The sequence below is a fragment of the Labrus mixtus genome, chromosome 21 (genome assembly GCF_963584025.1).
Source record: "Labrus mixtus chromosome 21, fLabMix1.1, whole genome shotgun sequence".
NCBI lineage: Eukaryota > Metazoa > Chordata > Actinopteri > Labriformes > Labridae > Labrus > Labrus mixtus.
Window position 1 is genome coordinate 6,955,011 of NC_083632.1, and position 14,878 is coordinate 6,969,888.

The 14,878-nt window shown below is 41.4% G+C and overlaps 1 protein-coding gene across 2 annotated transcripts in view; it reads right to left on the reverse strand.

Annotated features, from left to right (window-relative positions):
* Positions 1-14,878, reverse strand: part of mta3 (metastasis associated 1 family, member 3) — a 34,703-nt gene that overhangs the window by 4,345 nt on the left and 15,480 nt on the right. Inside the window, exons 8-18 of one of the 2 annotated variants that reach the window (XM_061028149.1) lie at positions 14,649-14,748; positions 13,960-14,148; positions 13,089-13,163; positions 11,613-11,671; positions 11,397-11,515; positions 10,144-10,301; positions 8,210-8,432; positions 5,597-5,689; positions 5,327-5,488; positions 4,726-4,757; positions 4,511-4,629 (exon numbers count right to left, since the gene is read on the reverse strand). In XM_061028149.1, the coding sequence (XP_060884132.1) occupies positions 4,511-4,629; positions 4,726-4,757; positions 5,327-5,488; positions 5,597-5,689; positions 8,210-8,432; positions 10,144-10,301; positions 11,397-11,515; positions 11,613-11,671; positions 13,089-13,163; positions 13,960-14,148; positions 14,649-14,748 (1,329 nt within the window). Of the gene's footprint in view, positions 1-4,510; positions 4,630-4,725; positions 4,758-4,888; positions 4,997-5,326; positions 5,489-5,596; positions 5,690-8,209; positions 8,433-10,143; positions 10,302-11,396; positions 11,516-11,612; positions 11,672-13,088; positions 13,164-13,959; positions 14,149-14,648; positions 14,749-14,878 lie in introns of those variants that run through there. The other variant, XR_009665923.1, reaches the window with a different exon arrangement.

Below are 14,878 nucleotides of genomic sequence, written 5' to 3' on the forward strand. Positions count from 1 at the left end.
ACACGTTTTTAATTGCCTGATATTTAAACAACACAGTTGGATACTCATTTAAAGCTCATTACTCACAATTTCATCTTTAGGTCTCAGCAAGTTACAGCAGCTATCCTTTAGATAATGTTTGTCTGAATGCATTATTTATACCTAGTTGAACACAGGCTTGATGCCTTCAGTGCTGCCGGACATTTCTGAGTACTGCAGCTACCTCTCATTTATTGTGCATGCTGCAGTGTGGCAGCAGCCTGCGGTAAAAAGGCGCCAACACACAGAAACAACGATGACGCTAGCTTTTGGCTGTGTGCTTTATGTGACAAATGTTTGTCTGATTTATTTGTGAAACACTTCATTGTTTTGCTGAAGGAATATTCCCATTGTTCAACCTTTTGATTGTGTTTTTCTCTATTTAAAAAAACAGTAAAAGTCTTTAAAACCTCATCAGCTATAAATGGCTCATTCCAAGATGTACAATTAAGAAACCGATTAAAAGAGAATGCCAGCAAGTAAGCGAGAAGTTCAATTTAAGGGCATATTGTTGAGGTTCTTTTCTGCTTATATCCAATCCAAACATCCAATTTAGTTTGTTAATTCAGGAGAATTCACTAAAGCAGAGTGCAGCATTCACCAAGCAGGATTACTAAAGCATATCTCAGTGATACGGTTGAAGAGAGAGGTGCATCTCTGCAGGATGTTCAGACTTATAAAAGGAGCTCATTGGGGACGTTCAGACTGCAGAGGGCTTTCTTCTGTAACAGGAAGTATCTCTAAGAGCCCACAGCAACCAAAGGCAGTAAACCAATGACCAGGGGGCACACACAGCACTAATGGAATTCATCCAGAGACAAATGCGACAAAAAAGAAAAGAAAATACTCCATAATGAATGGCTGATTGTTCACAGTTCCCTTTAGGCAAGAAAACACTTTGAGCTTTAATGCACAGCTAAGGCCTCTTGACATGCACTCTTTTTTCCCTTTCTCTTTCTCAGCAGCCGTTCTTATAGTGAGAACTGAAAAAACACTTCAGTTTCCTCAAGATCCCTGCTGGTAATAGAATTAGGGTTCCTAATGTATACATTGTACATGTACATAATGTGACCAAGCAAATACAATAAACGTTTCTGAAAGTGCATGTAGCATGGTGGTGCATCTACACAAAAAAAAAGAAAAGCCCAGACAGATTTATTATTACTCCACATGACACGTACTGTCACTTATAGCCAAATCAGAACTACACAGATTGAGCTCCGGTTGCACATTATCTAAAGCTCGGGCTGTTTGTCTGTTCAGCTTGCCGTAGGGAGCCACAGAGCAAACATGTTAATCCACACTCAAACATATCAGACTGTCTCATTTACATGTTTTTTCACTTTCTCTTGTTCTGTTTTCCTGATTTGTGATGCTTTGTTCTGTTATTTCTCTGCTCATATTGGACTTCTCTGTGTTAGGTACAGTAGTGGGAGTATTATTCTGATCTTTTGCTTAAGCTGCAAAACAGCCATGTAAAAATACTTCATTACTAATACACCTACTGCATTCGATGTCCAAACACACTATCGCTTTTATCAGAAACCATGGTAACCCTCACTGTGGATGCACGTGTCCATTACCTGTCTACAGTCTGCTTTTTCCTGTCCATAACACAGTGATACCCAAAGCCAGGATTGGAGCCCCTAGGGAGGGGTCTGGAGTTATGACAGGGGGGTTGGGGGGGGCTCAACAAAAACAAAGCACACAGTTTTTTACTGTTTGCGAAGCATGGCAAATTTTACGAGAGGACTTCCAGGTAAACGTAAGGTTGAAAATGAATCTACACCAGTTTTACATATTGAACTGCTATTCTGTACTTTTTGCAGCCAATTTTTGAGATTAATAAAAAAAAAATCTAGGAATTTATGTGTTATGTGTTAAGTGTGAGTTGATGTGTTTTGATGCCGGTGGTGAGGGGTGAGGGGTGAGGGCCCTGAAAATATTTTCAGGATCTGCCAAAGGGCGGCCCAGGTAGCAAAAGTTTTAGAACCACTGTCATATCGTTTTCTTACTATGGGATAATCGTTGATGCGCACGTTTCTATCAGTGCATTATTCAATTTGATTCATTTTATTATATACTTTAACTTAATATTTTAAGTTTTTCACAATTTTATTTCTTCGATTTTTATTTTCAACGTGCAACTGTCTTTCAAGTTATCCTTACCCTACTTTTACATTTTTACAATCACAAACTGGAGGTGTTATCTCGATAAAAATCAAAAACAAACATCAGTAGGCTGACATTGAAGTCCAGAGTGAAAAGCATACAATTTCCCCAAAATCCAGAACCGACACAACTTTTCTCTATGAGTAACACACTTTAGGAAAATTAGAAAAAGGTGTCGTTAATCTGACATTTCAATCAGCTTCCTCATTGGATTGTATGACTGTCTGTTACACGCTCTACAACTTGCGCTTTAAAAAGTGCTAATTTCCGATCTCTTTCTGTTTCCGTCTCTATTTGTCTCTCTTGCCTCCCTGAATAAGTGCGATTGATTTCCCACTCCTTCCCTCTGCCCTGTGACACACTTCATCAAGATGAGAGAGAGAGAGAGAGAGCGAGAGCTGGCTAAAGAGAGACGGTGAGTGGGGAGAAAATGAAACTTTGTATCAACTCTCATTAGCAGCAGCCTTTCAGAGCAGATCTATTAACGTCTTTTATTCAGAACATCATTAATTCTCTCCACTGGGAAGGCAGCGTAATGTAACAAAGGGTTTAGTATTCAGTGTGATTCAATCGCCCTCACACACACACACAAACACACAGCCATGTTGATCATGGTTGTAAGTGAGAGATCCATACGAGTGCAGCCATGGTTAATGTGGTAATGATATTTCCACTGCAGGCCCAGCAGTGCCTGGCTCCTCGCTGGTCCATCTACACCAGTTAGCGGCGCTAATTTTAGCCCAGATGATTGGAGGGCGGCTGTGACGGCCGGGTGCCATGGCTCATTTCGACACGGGCTTAATGGAAATCCATCTTTCTCTCTCACATGCGGACATGCAAACATTGACTCATTTTATGCGAATGAGCATGTGAGAGTGTGTTATGTATAGTTATGGTTTATTTAAACGGGATATCAGATTACGTCTCTCAAAGTAGAGTATTTGCAAATAAAATCAGACCATGGGTGTTTTAAATTCTGATGTTTCGGCTTCTTGTTGACCCGTAGTTTGTAAAGGCCTTCTTTCCAATGTGATATATTTAAAGGCAAGTTGTTTATCAAAATGAGAAGAAAAATCAACTAAGGACTTTTTTTTTTTAAATGGGGAGAGCAGACTATTACAGAAGTGGAGCAATCTTTGTTCAAAACTACAGAACATGCCTACAGTAGCTTACCGTAAGACAAAATGTGAAGCTTCTTGTGCAAGATCTTATAAAAAAAAGAAGACGATGAAAAACTGTATTTCACAACATGACTTTGTAAATACGGTGTAGAAATGCAACTCACTAGCTTTCTGTCGGCCTTCAACATGACTCTTGCTTTCTAGCAGCTTTCCCACCCCTGATAAGGCAAACAGCCAATCGTAGTTCAGGATTTTGGGGTGGCCCTGGCTACCCCAGGCCACCCCTTGGTTCCACCCCTGCCGTAATTACCACCAGTATGTTACCATTCAGATGCTAAGCAGATATAATGACTTGGTTCACCATCTCTGTGTAGTGTGTTAGCATGCTGACAATTGTCGCTAGCATGACACAAACAGTGAAAACGAAGCTGTTAGGTCTGTCCTTAGTTTTGTAGTAATAAAGACATTTAAATAACAGGTTGACATGAAAAGTTAAAGGATGACAATAAGTTTTATTTTATCTTGAGGGGAACATGAATTTATCAAAATCCAGTACTGAAGATTCTTATTTTTATGATTCTTCCATCAGTGTTGACTATGAGTGTCACATTTTAAGGTTTTTTTCACTCCTCAGAATTTTAAGTTTTCTTTTTTTGTTGTTCTTGCTTCAACCTATGTAAGTCATCTGGAGAGATCCGTTTATGAGATCTTATGAGAACAGAAATATATATATACACCTGCACAACTTATTGAGCAAATACAATGTTTGACACTTGTTCATAGCCAACTGCACTTTAAATAAATAAATTAAACTCTCTTATCTAAATAAATCCTAATCCAGTCGGTCAGAATAGTTTTTTTTTTACCGTGTTTTTGATCTGCAGAGGCTGTTTAAGTATTTTAATGGAAATAAACCATTCTTAAAATCAATCTTTGAATCCCAAAGCAAGACATTTATACACCCCTAGATGTGATGTAACGTCAACAAGTTTTTGTATCTGGGTTTAATCTGTGTAAATTTAAGCACATATGTATTGAGTTCAATCTGTTACAGTGTGCACAACAAGCTTTTAGAGATCGCCACTGGATGTAAAAAAAAAAACCCTTTTCCCATTATCTGCTGTTGATTCAATTTTTACAAACACACAATCACACACAGTTAGCCAATCAGAGGTCAGAAAAGGGTCACCTTTGCTTACCTGGTCTCCCGGTTGACAAGGAAGAAGCTGTCATCAGGGGCATCGATCCAATTAGGGCGTCTCTTGCGGATCATCATTCCGCCTCGGGTGTTTCCACTGCTACTGCTGCGGCCGTTATGCTGGAAAATGACAATAAAGTATCATTGAAATAAATACAAAAAAAAAGAGTTTTACAGGCCTTGTCCAAAAAAAAAACAAATATATAATACACCTACCAGGAGGGGTCCAGCTGTTGTACCTGGGTTCTCTGCAAAGGCAAGAGGAAGATGACAAGTGTGCATGAGTGGTTCTGTCAGGTGAATAGTACTGTTGGTTTTCCTTGTTACAAGTGGTGCAACAATGACTGTGTTTCAATTTCAATAATAATAGTGAAGTTACCAATAAAAAACAAAGTGTCAGACTGAAGTTGAATCATCCAAATTATCCAAATGACCCCCATCTGCTGTTTCGTTTTCATTAGAATTAGTTGTCATTCTCTCCAACGAGCTAGTTTAGATGAGAAATGGCAGAAATGGTTATCAACTCCAGGTGTATTTCCTCTAATTTTATTTTATTTCAAGCAAAAAGATGACAAGAACATTGGATATCAACACTGTTTGGTCCCCGGGATTCATTCACATCAGAATTCAGTTATTTAGAAGTAAGATGGGGCGCATCTTCCAATTTTAAGGGGGGGGGGTTAACAGATGTAATACAAGTCCTTTCTGCTCCAAGGCAGGATTAAATTAAGAAAAAACACAATTATTGGAAAAACAAGACATAACTTTTGAATTTGTTCTTTTTTTTTTCCGATTAAGAAATGTATTCTGTGATTACCTGAGCGCCTGTCCGGCTCAGCCCTGCTGTGGTGATGGTAACTGCGTTTTCCCAGCATGCCGTGAGGGCCATGTGGGAGAGAGGAGAGGAGGCGTCTCGGCGGAGGCGTCTGCAGGCCCGGGGTGCGGTGTGAGCGAGGGGTGTGGGCTGCTGGACGTGACTCTGGAAGAGACACCACACTGGAGCTGCATCAAGTGAATCCTACAGACCATCTGAGTCTGATTGTGGGCAAAACTGACTTCTGTATGTGGTTATAATGTGTTTATTTACCTAGAAACTGCACAACACTGGTCAGAGTGCTCCTTTGGGCTGCTCTGGTTTTGGGTAGGCGGGTCCCCTGCCCTTCCGACACCCTTAACATGTCTAAACCAAACACACATGAACATTTTACAAAGCAGTGAAATAACTGTATTATCCCTCTTTTCCCTCGATTTACAAAAGCTGCGTTTCCACCAAAAATACCCAGAACTTTTAGTACAGGAGGCATCATACAAACGGGTTAAAAGGTTCCTCAAGGCCATATCTATTTGTTTCAACTTAAAGTACCAAGGTTTTGTAGTCCCAGCGACTACTTTCAAAAGGGATTAAAGGGCTCTCCTGCCATTTGTTGTTAAAATGTATTTTCAAAGTAACCAGAACTTTTTATCCTAGGGTCTACCTGTAAAGGTTTTACAGGTTTCTCCAGACCATTAGTGTCTTGGTATCTATCAGTACCCAGAAGTTTCCACCACAGGTACAAGCAAGGGGCTACTTTGAAATAGATCTTCCTGCTCCTTGCTATCCATGTTTCTATCGAAAGTACCCAGAAGTTTCATTATCCAGGAGCTCTCAATGCGTTAAACGGTTCCTCCAGGCCATTGTCGTCCTTTTCCACCAAACGTACCAGGGTTTTACAGTCCCAGGTTCTGCTTCTAGATGGCTAAATAGATGGACTTTATTGATCCCAAACTGGGAAACTGTAGTGATGTGGTGCTTCTAAAGGGATTTAAGGATTCCTCTTTTGCCTATTGCTGTCAGGGTTTTAATCAAAAGTTCCTGTGTTTTCATAAAACACTTCCCTCTTAGAAGGGACCTTTCAAGGGGTTAAATATAAACCCATGTGACTTTATTAAGGCCCTGGTCCCTGTGGTGGAAACATGCCTGCTAAAGTGGGAGGGGACATTAGGTGGACCTCCAAAGGCCTCCTAAAGTTCCTAGTTCTTGGGTAACGTTCCTGCAGTGGAAACACAGCATTAGACACTGTCCAACCAAAAATACTCAGTCATAAAGTCAGAAATTAAATAAGTCTTCAGGTTGATAATAGGCTCTGGTGGTTAAATACTACATGCCTAGAAGTTGAACATAGATACAACGGTAAAGTTGCCTTTTTTTAACTTCTCAAGTCTCAAAATGAATGCAAAGCAAATCACTCCAAGGCATCCATTTGCGGTCTCACTTTCATGGTAAGGGGTCATTTCTCCCACATGCACATACGGACAAGTACATGCTTACATGCACACACAAACAAAATATATCATAAACACACACACACATAACAAATGAAGGTATTATGACAGCAGGCACTGGAGTTTGAGTCCATGCTTGGTTGCGGTAGGAGAGTGGGGGTGCCTTTATGGTCCCTCTTTGGAGTGTGGTGAAGTTGATGGACAGATAACACGGGACACATGAAGCACAAGGACTCGGAAGAGATGCTTTCAGGTGTGACTTTATTGTAGGTCTATTCACACACTCACACAGTGATGAAAGAAAAAAGCAAAAAAAGAAAACTTTTGAAAAAAGGAGGTAGAAGATGAGATGAGAGAATATTGCAACAGTTGTTAGAAAAATGAAGGCAGAGTGGAGGGGCGAGAAATGGCTCTGAATGGCAAATCCTTTCCGCGGGAGGATTTATGAGAGAGAACAGGCCACATGATGGATTTGGATGAATATTGCATGAACACAGGAGAACAGCTGAGTGGAGGGCATGGCAAGGCTGCAGCCAAGAGTGACTCTGTATGCATGAAGCCTGATCTACAGCGGGAGAAGCAGCCAGGAGCAAAGAAGTCAAGAGCAGCTAGTTTTTCTTTGTACCAAACAAATTAAGTCCTTCCTACAGCTTCTCATCTTTCAAGTTTCACCAGTCTAAAGCTCAACCAGAAACACACCGAACTCATCGAATACACACACGACAACAACAGATGATTAACAACATTAAGGAAGAAAAAACGAGTGCAAAAGAAAGGAATGTGGAAAAGATGACGGCAAACACACATGAGCTGAGGTTCAATATTTACAATAAACATTCAAATGTGAGGCAACTTGTTCAGCCATGAAAGCACAGACTGGGCACACCTGTGCAAAATAGAGCTTCTCTTAGTAAAATACATTCTCTCTACATCTATCTTCAGCAAATATACGGCTCAGACTGAAATAGGATTTCTAGGACAGTCTACTTGTTAATGACGGAAGAAACTATTGATTATGTGTGTGCAGGAGTACAACAGCCCTGTTTATCTACATGTTAAATTATCCAACAGGGGCTCACTTCACGGTGACAAAGAACCAAAAGAGAGGAATGGATTTTTAAAAAATGAAAAACCACGAATGAAAAGATGATCAAAACTCATAGTTATGAGGACAGGCAGTCTTTATTGGAAACAGGGGATGGGAGAATACAAAAACCAAAATAATAATAATAACAATAATAATAAAAACAGAAAGAGACAGACAGAGGAAGGGGGCCGGGCAGAAACGGGCAGAGATGGGGTTGATGGTGGGGCAGTCAGTGTGAGGAGGGATGGTGAGTGTGTGTGTGTGTGCATGTATGATGTATTTTTGTCTGCAGGTGTGTGTTCGTGTGTGTCCATGATGGCGGAAGTTAGGAGGAATTGAAAGAGCTCTTACACTCTGCCTTTATGGCCCCACAGTTAATGGGCACAAAGGGCCGGCGTGCGGCACGGCGCAGCCTGATGATGTCGCGGCACATGTGCCGGGCCAGCTTGGTGAGGCGGGTGGCCTGCAGCAGGAAGGCCTGCTTGGTCTTCATGGAGGACTTGGGGCTGCCGCTGTTCCTCATCGGCACCATGTGGTTGGACTGGCGGGGGCCGTGACCCCGAGAGCGAGGCTCCTGGGGAGGGAGGATGGTGCAGAGAAAAGACGGATCAACGATGATTCAAGAGCATTACCAGTATCTTAAAAACCTGTGTGGTCTATCAGCTCAAAAACACAGTGAGCAGGTTGCTGCCTCGAGCCTCTTTGAGACGTGCACTTCACTCCTGAAAACTCCCTGACGTGTGAATGTACAAAACTGTGTAAACAACCGAAGCCGAACATCATTACTTCAGCCAAACTGAATCAGGGTAGTGTTGAGGTTTGGGCTCGTTTCATTTTTTGCTTCAGAATGTAACCACTCAAAAACCTTTTTATTTCTCTTATTCACGGCTTTGATCATGCCAACGATGCTCTCTCTCTCTCTTAATTCAGTCTCTTACTTAGCCTTTGTTTCTAAGAACAGCAGTGGTTGACTAAGGGCCTTTCTCAAACCACTCCCTCCACACTCACACTCCAACAGGGAGTGTCTGACGTCACGCCCATAGCTGGATGAAGTTCCCTTCTTTAAGGTGGAGGGGATAAATAGAGCAGCAAGCTTTTGGACAAACTCCCCTCACACCAACAAAACTTTATATAATGCTGATTTTATGTCACTCGGATGTCCACATAAATAACACTAGGCACACTCATTAAAATCACTCCACAATCTTGTGGTTTAATTTTGATGTTTATGAGATGAATCGTTTTTGATCCCCGTAAACATAAAACACTTCACAGTCAAATAAAGACACGTACCGTTTTCAAGAGTAAAAATAGTTAGATCCTGATTATAATTAGAGTCCGACTGATTAATCGGCCAGCCGATAATATCCACCGATGTCAAGTGATTATCAGTAATGGCTAATTTTTTTCGCAGTTACAGTATGTGCCGATATCACTAGATTTATTCACCAGTCAAACAGCTTTTCATTTGAGTTTCATTGTGTTACACGAGCAGTTCTCTTTCACTGAAACAAAGTTGGTTTTTTTTGGATTACAACAAGCTTTATCACCCTCCAGAGTGTCAAGCGGTGATCCATGTCCATGCACAGTCACTTTCCTTTTGAGTGACCGTCTTGTCTTCATTATATATCTTTTCCACAAGTGTCTGATAACTGCATTTGGGAGATCAACATAACAAATGTGTCTGTATCTATATATCTCTACGGATCGAACATAGATCTAAGAAAGATATCGGCCAATATATCGGTATCTGAATTTTTTTTTTTTATCTCCCCAATATCGATATACGTATCGGCCCCTTAAAATCCATATCAATCGGCCATACTGTAATTATATTGTTAACCTACATCTGTATGATATCAGTATTTCTATCTCATTTATAAGCGTATACATTTTTTCAGGTGATAACACGTATCATTGATGTATGAACGACTTACCTGACGGACAATAAATGTTGGTACACCTGTTCAGTAAACCGGTATCTGGAGCAGACTCGCTGTTCTACGGTTTAACAGCCCACTCTCACTACACACACTAAGAGGTCTTTGATGCCACTCAATGTGGCCGACCCTCCACAGGATCTGCGTTTGCACAATCGCATCAGAGAAATCCTCGTCATTCTGCCTTGAACTGGTCAGTTTTCCGACACAAGAAAATGAATTTACAGAGCAGCATTCGAGTGGAGTCTGAGTTTATTCTTCTTCATGAACAGAAACTTTTTTTTTTGAATAAGTGTAGGTGATTTTATGCATGATGAAGCCTGTGTTCTGTGTGAATGGACTTACAGTGCTTGCCGGGCTAGGGGAGGTCCTCTCCTCTGGGGCCTCCGCTCTGCTTGGCATCTTCAGGCCGCCGTACTTCTTCCAGTACATCCAGCAGGAGACGCACAGGCGACACTGCATGTTTGGGGGCCCCCATGAGTACCACTGGGCTGACTGCATGGCTGTAAACGCACAAAACACATTAATGAATGAGAAGCATTCGAGGAGAAAACCGGTGTTCAGACATATTGATCCGTCTCACGCTGTGTCTCTCTATCGATGATTTTAATCAATGTCCAATTAGACGAGTCAGAGAGCGAGCTTACTGCTGAGTGATGAAATAAGTACGTTAAGTAACTCAAACAGGTGCAGAAACATCATCTGCACAGATTTACTGGTAGGCAGGATTTGACCTCCTCATCCGTTCTGTTTCTTATTCACCCTGATTCTAGTTTTGAGCAGAGAAAGAATTCAACAAAAATAAAGAGTTCAAAAGAGAAAATCAGTGACTGGCTTCCATAACCGCTTTGATATTTTGTTACTTTAATCTGCTCAGTGATTAAGTCATTATAGTTAAGCTTTCACAAATGAAAGAATAACACTTCCTTTTGCTGCTTTTTAATTAATTTATCCCGCAAGTCTACAACCTAGAGGCTTTTATCATGAAGCAGCTTCATCTTCTGGTCGCCATTTTAAATGATGCAAGAAAGCCCCGACCATTTTATGTGCTTATAAGTTTTTTTTAAGCTGACAGAAAGGGAAACAAAATGCTAATAAAGATAATCAATGAATCAACTTATTGATAACAGGAAACTACAAAAGGAAAACATTTGTTTGCAGCTCCATAAATCTGTACTTTTTCACACGTTATATTTTCTGGTTTTGGATTCTCAGTTGACAAAACCAGAAAAATGAAGAACATGAAGTTTATCAACAGACCCAGAAACAAAGAGAAACCTATAGAGCTTATTTATCTGCAGCACAGCAGGCCTAAACTTTACTTTGAGGATGTGATGAGCAGAATCGATAGAGAAAGAAAGTATTGATCAGTGGATTAGTCACAGCTGTCAGGATAAATAAGCACTGATGGAGAAAAGGTAAGTGAAAGCATCTCTTCAAGAGTCAGAGACGCTCAATAGTGAAGAAGAATCCGTTGGCCGGCTGACTCTGCACCGGTTCACCTTTCATTTCTCACCGACCCGTGTTCACGTCCGCTTGTGATTTCATTTCACACTTGCGATGTTTAAACACTCGCACACAGAGATGCACAAACTCACTGTAGCAGCTCTCGCAGGCTCGGCCCCCGCCTGCTGCATGGAAGGCCCCGGGGCCGGCTCCGTTCACCGTCGCCATCTTGCCGTTGGTCATAGAGATCTGGTTGGGGTTGGGCTTGTTACTGTCGGAAAGAAATGAACAACGACAGAGTGAGCGAAGCTGCCACACGTCACAGCAACGACACCGACGACCGATAAATGTGAAATGACGTGACTTACTACGTGGGGATGTAAACTTGCTTTAGTTTGCTTTCGGCTTCTGCCGCCTTCAGTCTCTTCTACTCGGAGAAAGACAACAAGGATTCATTCATTAATAACCAGAGAAATCTGAAGCTGTCCGTCTTTTCTTTAAAAAAAAAATAATCCTGTCAGACAGTTTAACACCTTTTACAAGACTGTTATCCATCAGTCATTTATTAAAGCTGCCTATCAAAGATGATTGTAAAATGTGATAATTCATTGTAAAGGTGCCACTTCCTCGCCTTCCACTCAAAATCAAAGTCCCTTTATCACCCTGAGGGGAGAACAGATTTTAATAATCATTTTGTCATTTTGTATTCCTACTTCTCTGTCCGGACAACTTCTAAACTTTTTCTGGACTGAAAATAATTTCATTCAGCTTGATGTCCCTAAAGGGCCATTCCAAAAACTTTACACATAAAACATCTCAAACTCGTGGGTTGGCGGCCTGCCAGAACAACCCCCCCACACCCCCTCCCCTCCCCTCCCCACCGGATTGCTGATGGACGGTCTACCTCCCCCCACCCCCTTGCTCTCTATCCCTCTTCCTGCATCTTATCCCATCTCTCCCCCTATCCCTTTCCAAGCCCGGCGCAGTCTAGGCCTGTGAAGACTGTTTTGTCATGAGCCGGGGATCCGGCCGAAGATTTCTGCCTTTTAATAAGACAGTTTTTTTCTTACCACTGTAACTTTTGCTGCTTTGCTAAAGTGCTCATGATGGATAGGACGGATCTTGGTAACATAGCAATAAGTAAGGTCTTTTTACCTGCTTTTTGTAACATAACAATGAGTAAGGTCTTTTTACCTGCTCTTTTGTAATGTTAACAGACAATGAGTAAGGTATTTTACCTGCTTCTTGTAAAGTGTCTCGAGATAACACTTGTTATGAGTTGACGCTATACAACGAAAAGTTGATTGATTGATTGAAACTGTTTTGTCATGAGATGGGAGCACTACAGAGGGAGTGAAAACAACCGTTTCATTTTTATGTCTGTGTGAAGGGACGGCGCTTTGTTAGATCTCAAAGAGTCACTGTGATGACAGAAAACCTGCATTAATGAGTTTCAAAGATGATTTAACCGCTCTTGTAAATTACATTGCGGAGGCTGAGGGATGTTACGCTTTTACAATCTCATATTTATCTTCATTTTTTATCACCTGTCTCGCGCAGTTTTCCAACTTTTAGGGTTATTTCTTAAGTGTAGCACTTAATCATTCAAATCCAAGTATATACAGACTACAACTAAAAAGTTACATTAACTTCAAACTAATCCCAATGTTACATTTGTAACATTTTTACTGGATGTTTCATGACAACTTTTACAGTTTAACAAGAAAACCCTTCAAAGGATAGGCTAAGCCCTTATCTTGGCTCTAAAACTGAACATGTTACACAATGTCCCAGCAGGAAGGATCATTTATCCAATTCTTTTGAGCATCCTGGATGAGTCTCACCTGTTGCACATATCTGTCTGTGGTCTTCCACATGTAGTAGTACTCTATGATGCTTGTCAGAGACTTCCATGGCAGCTTCATGAGAGGTGAGAAGCAGAAGTGTGGAGCGAGAGAGAGAGAGAGAGAGAGAGAGAGAGAGGGGGGAGGAGACAGAGAGCAAATTAATGATATTAATATCTCATGTTCTTGCCATCTGGGTGCGAAAAGCCTTCATGTATATTCATGAGCGAGAGGCATCGTGACCACAGAGGCTGAAAGCTATCGGCTTTGCATGATTCGGAGAAAACACACACACACACACACACTCACACATTTAATAAGTATTCATGAGCACCTGGTGCCACCACGGACGCCCGTGTTCTGCTTTTACTGTACAGCATAGGTAGGCGCAGAGGGGGTGAGTAAAGGTCAATTGGATCAAATAATCGGACTGCTGGAAAGACAGCTGCAAAACTGGTTATTGAGAAGTAGAGCGTGTTTTTCATGTTCTACTTGTCGTATCCTCTCGTGGAGGTTAACAAGTCTGAATGCCCCTCCTACTTCCTGCCTTAATGCTCAGATTTTCACAATAAGACACATTAAGGGCTCAGCTTCTTTGCATCCTTTAAACAATGGGTAAAAAAACAGATGACAACAAAAACACTCTGGACAAGTAAACACAAAATACTTAAAAGTATTAAATTAAACATTGTTACTGTCAGAGACAATTCTGCCTGGTAAGAGGAAGCGTTTCCTTGCCACTGTAATGTTACTCAGTGCAAAGCAACATCAAAAGGGGGCCTTTGTCAATAATATAAAAAGTAAGGTGAAGTGTTGAATTGGCGCTATACAAATAAAGCTTGATTGGAGGGCAGTTTTCACACACACTTACAAAGTCTTGTCGGATGTCATTGAAGTCTTTTCCGTATTTCTCTAGCGCCTCTTCGAACATGGCCGCCTCTGATGCGCTCCACTCCTCCATCTCGTCCCTGCAGAGCACCGGGCCGCCCGCCGGGACCAACACACTGAGCGCACTGGACAGGTCGTAGTTGTGACGATGCAGCGTGTCCATCGCGTGGAACTGCAACCAGAACAGACACAGAACGGTCGTTACAATCTGTCTTTAAAGTCCAATCCGACCAGGCACTCAGGTTTTGCAACTGTTCCAGTCATTCTCTGTTATTGGAATGATCAGTAGTATCAAAAAGTACCAAAGCTTTGAAAAAGATCGATAGTCTCATTTTTAACTAAATGCTGCTGCATGCAAAATAGTGAGAGAGCAGCAGTGATAACTCAAACTCACAGGTCAACTTAACTGACATTTATCAAATCTTTTAAGCGTCTCACAAAGATGCCAAATTTAACATTTATGTCTCGTACAAACAGTCAGTGTTTGGTAATAAAAAAACAGAAATGGCCAATTATGGTGTGCCTAAGACTTTAATTGTTTTGCCGTGGTATTGGAACAGGCGTTGTACCATTATGTGAATTATTGAAATTTTAACTTCTGGTATCGTGACAACCCTATCACAGGGAGTTGAGTACGCCTTTTTTTTTTGTGTGTGTGTGTGTCCCACCCACCAGTGTGATATCTCGCGAGGCTGCAGCTGCACTCATGTGTAAACTCGGCTGTCTGACTGAACTGCTACAGTCCAACGCTCGAGCAAAGGTCCCCACCGCTCTGAAAACACACACACACACACACACACACACACACAAACAAAACATACATTAAATGAGCAAGTATACTGCAGCGTCGTACATCTCTGTCAGCGGGGCTCATTGTTTTGGTAATGAGTTTTTATAGAAAA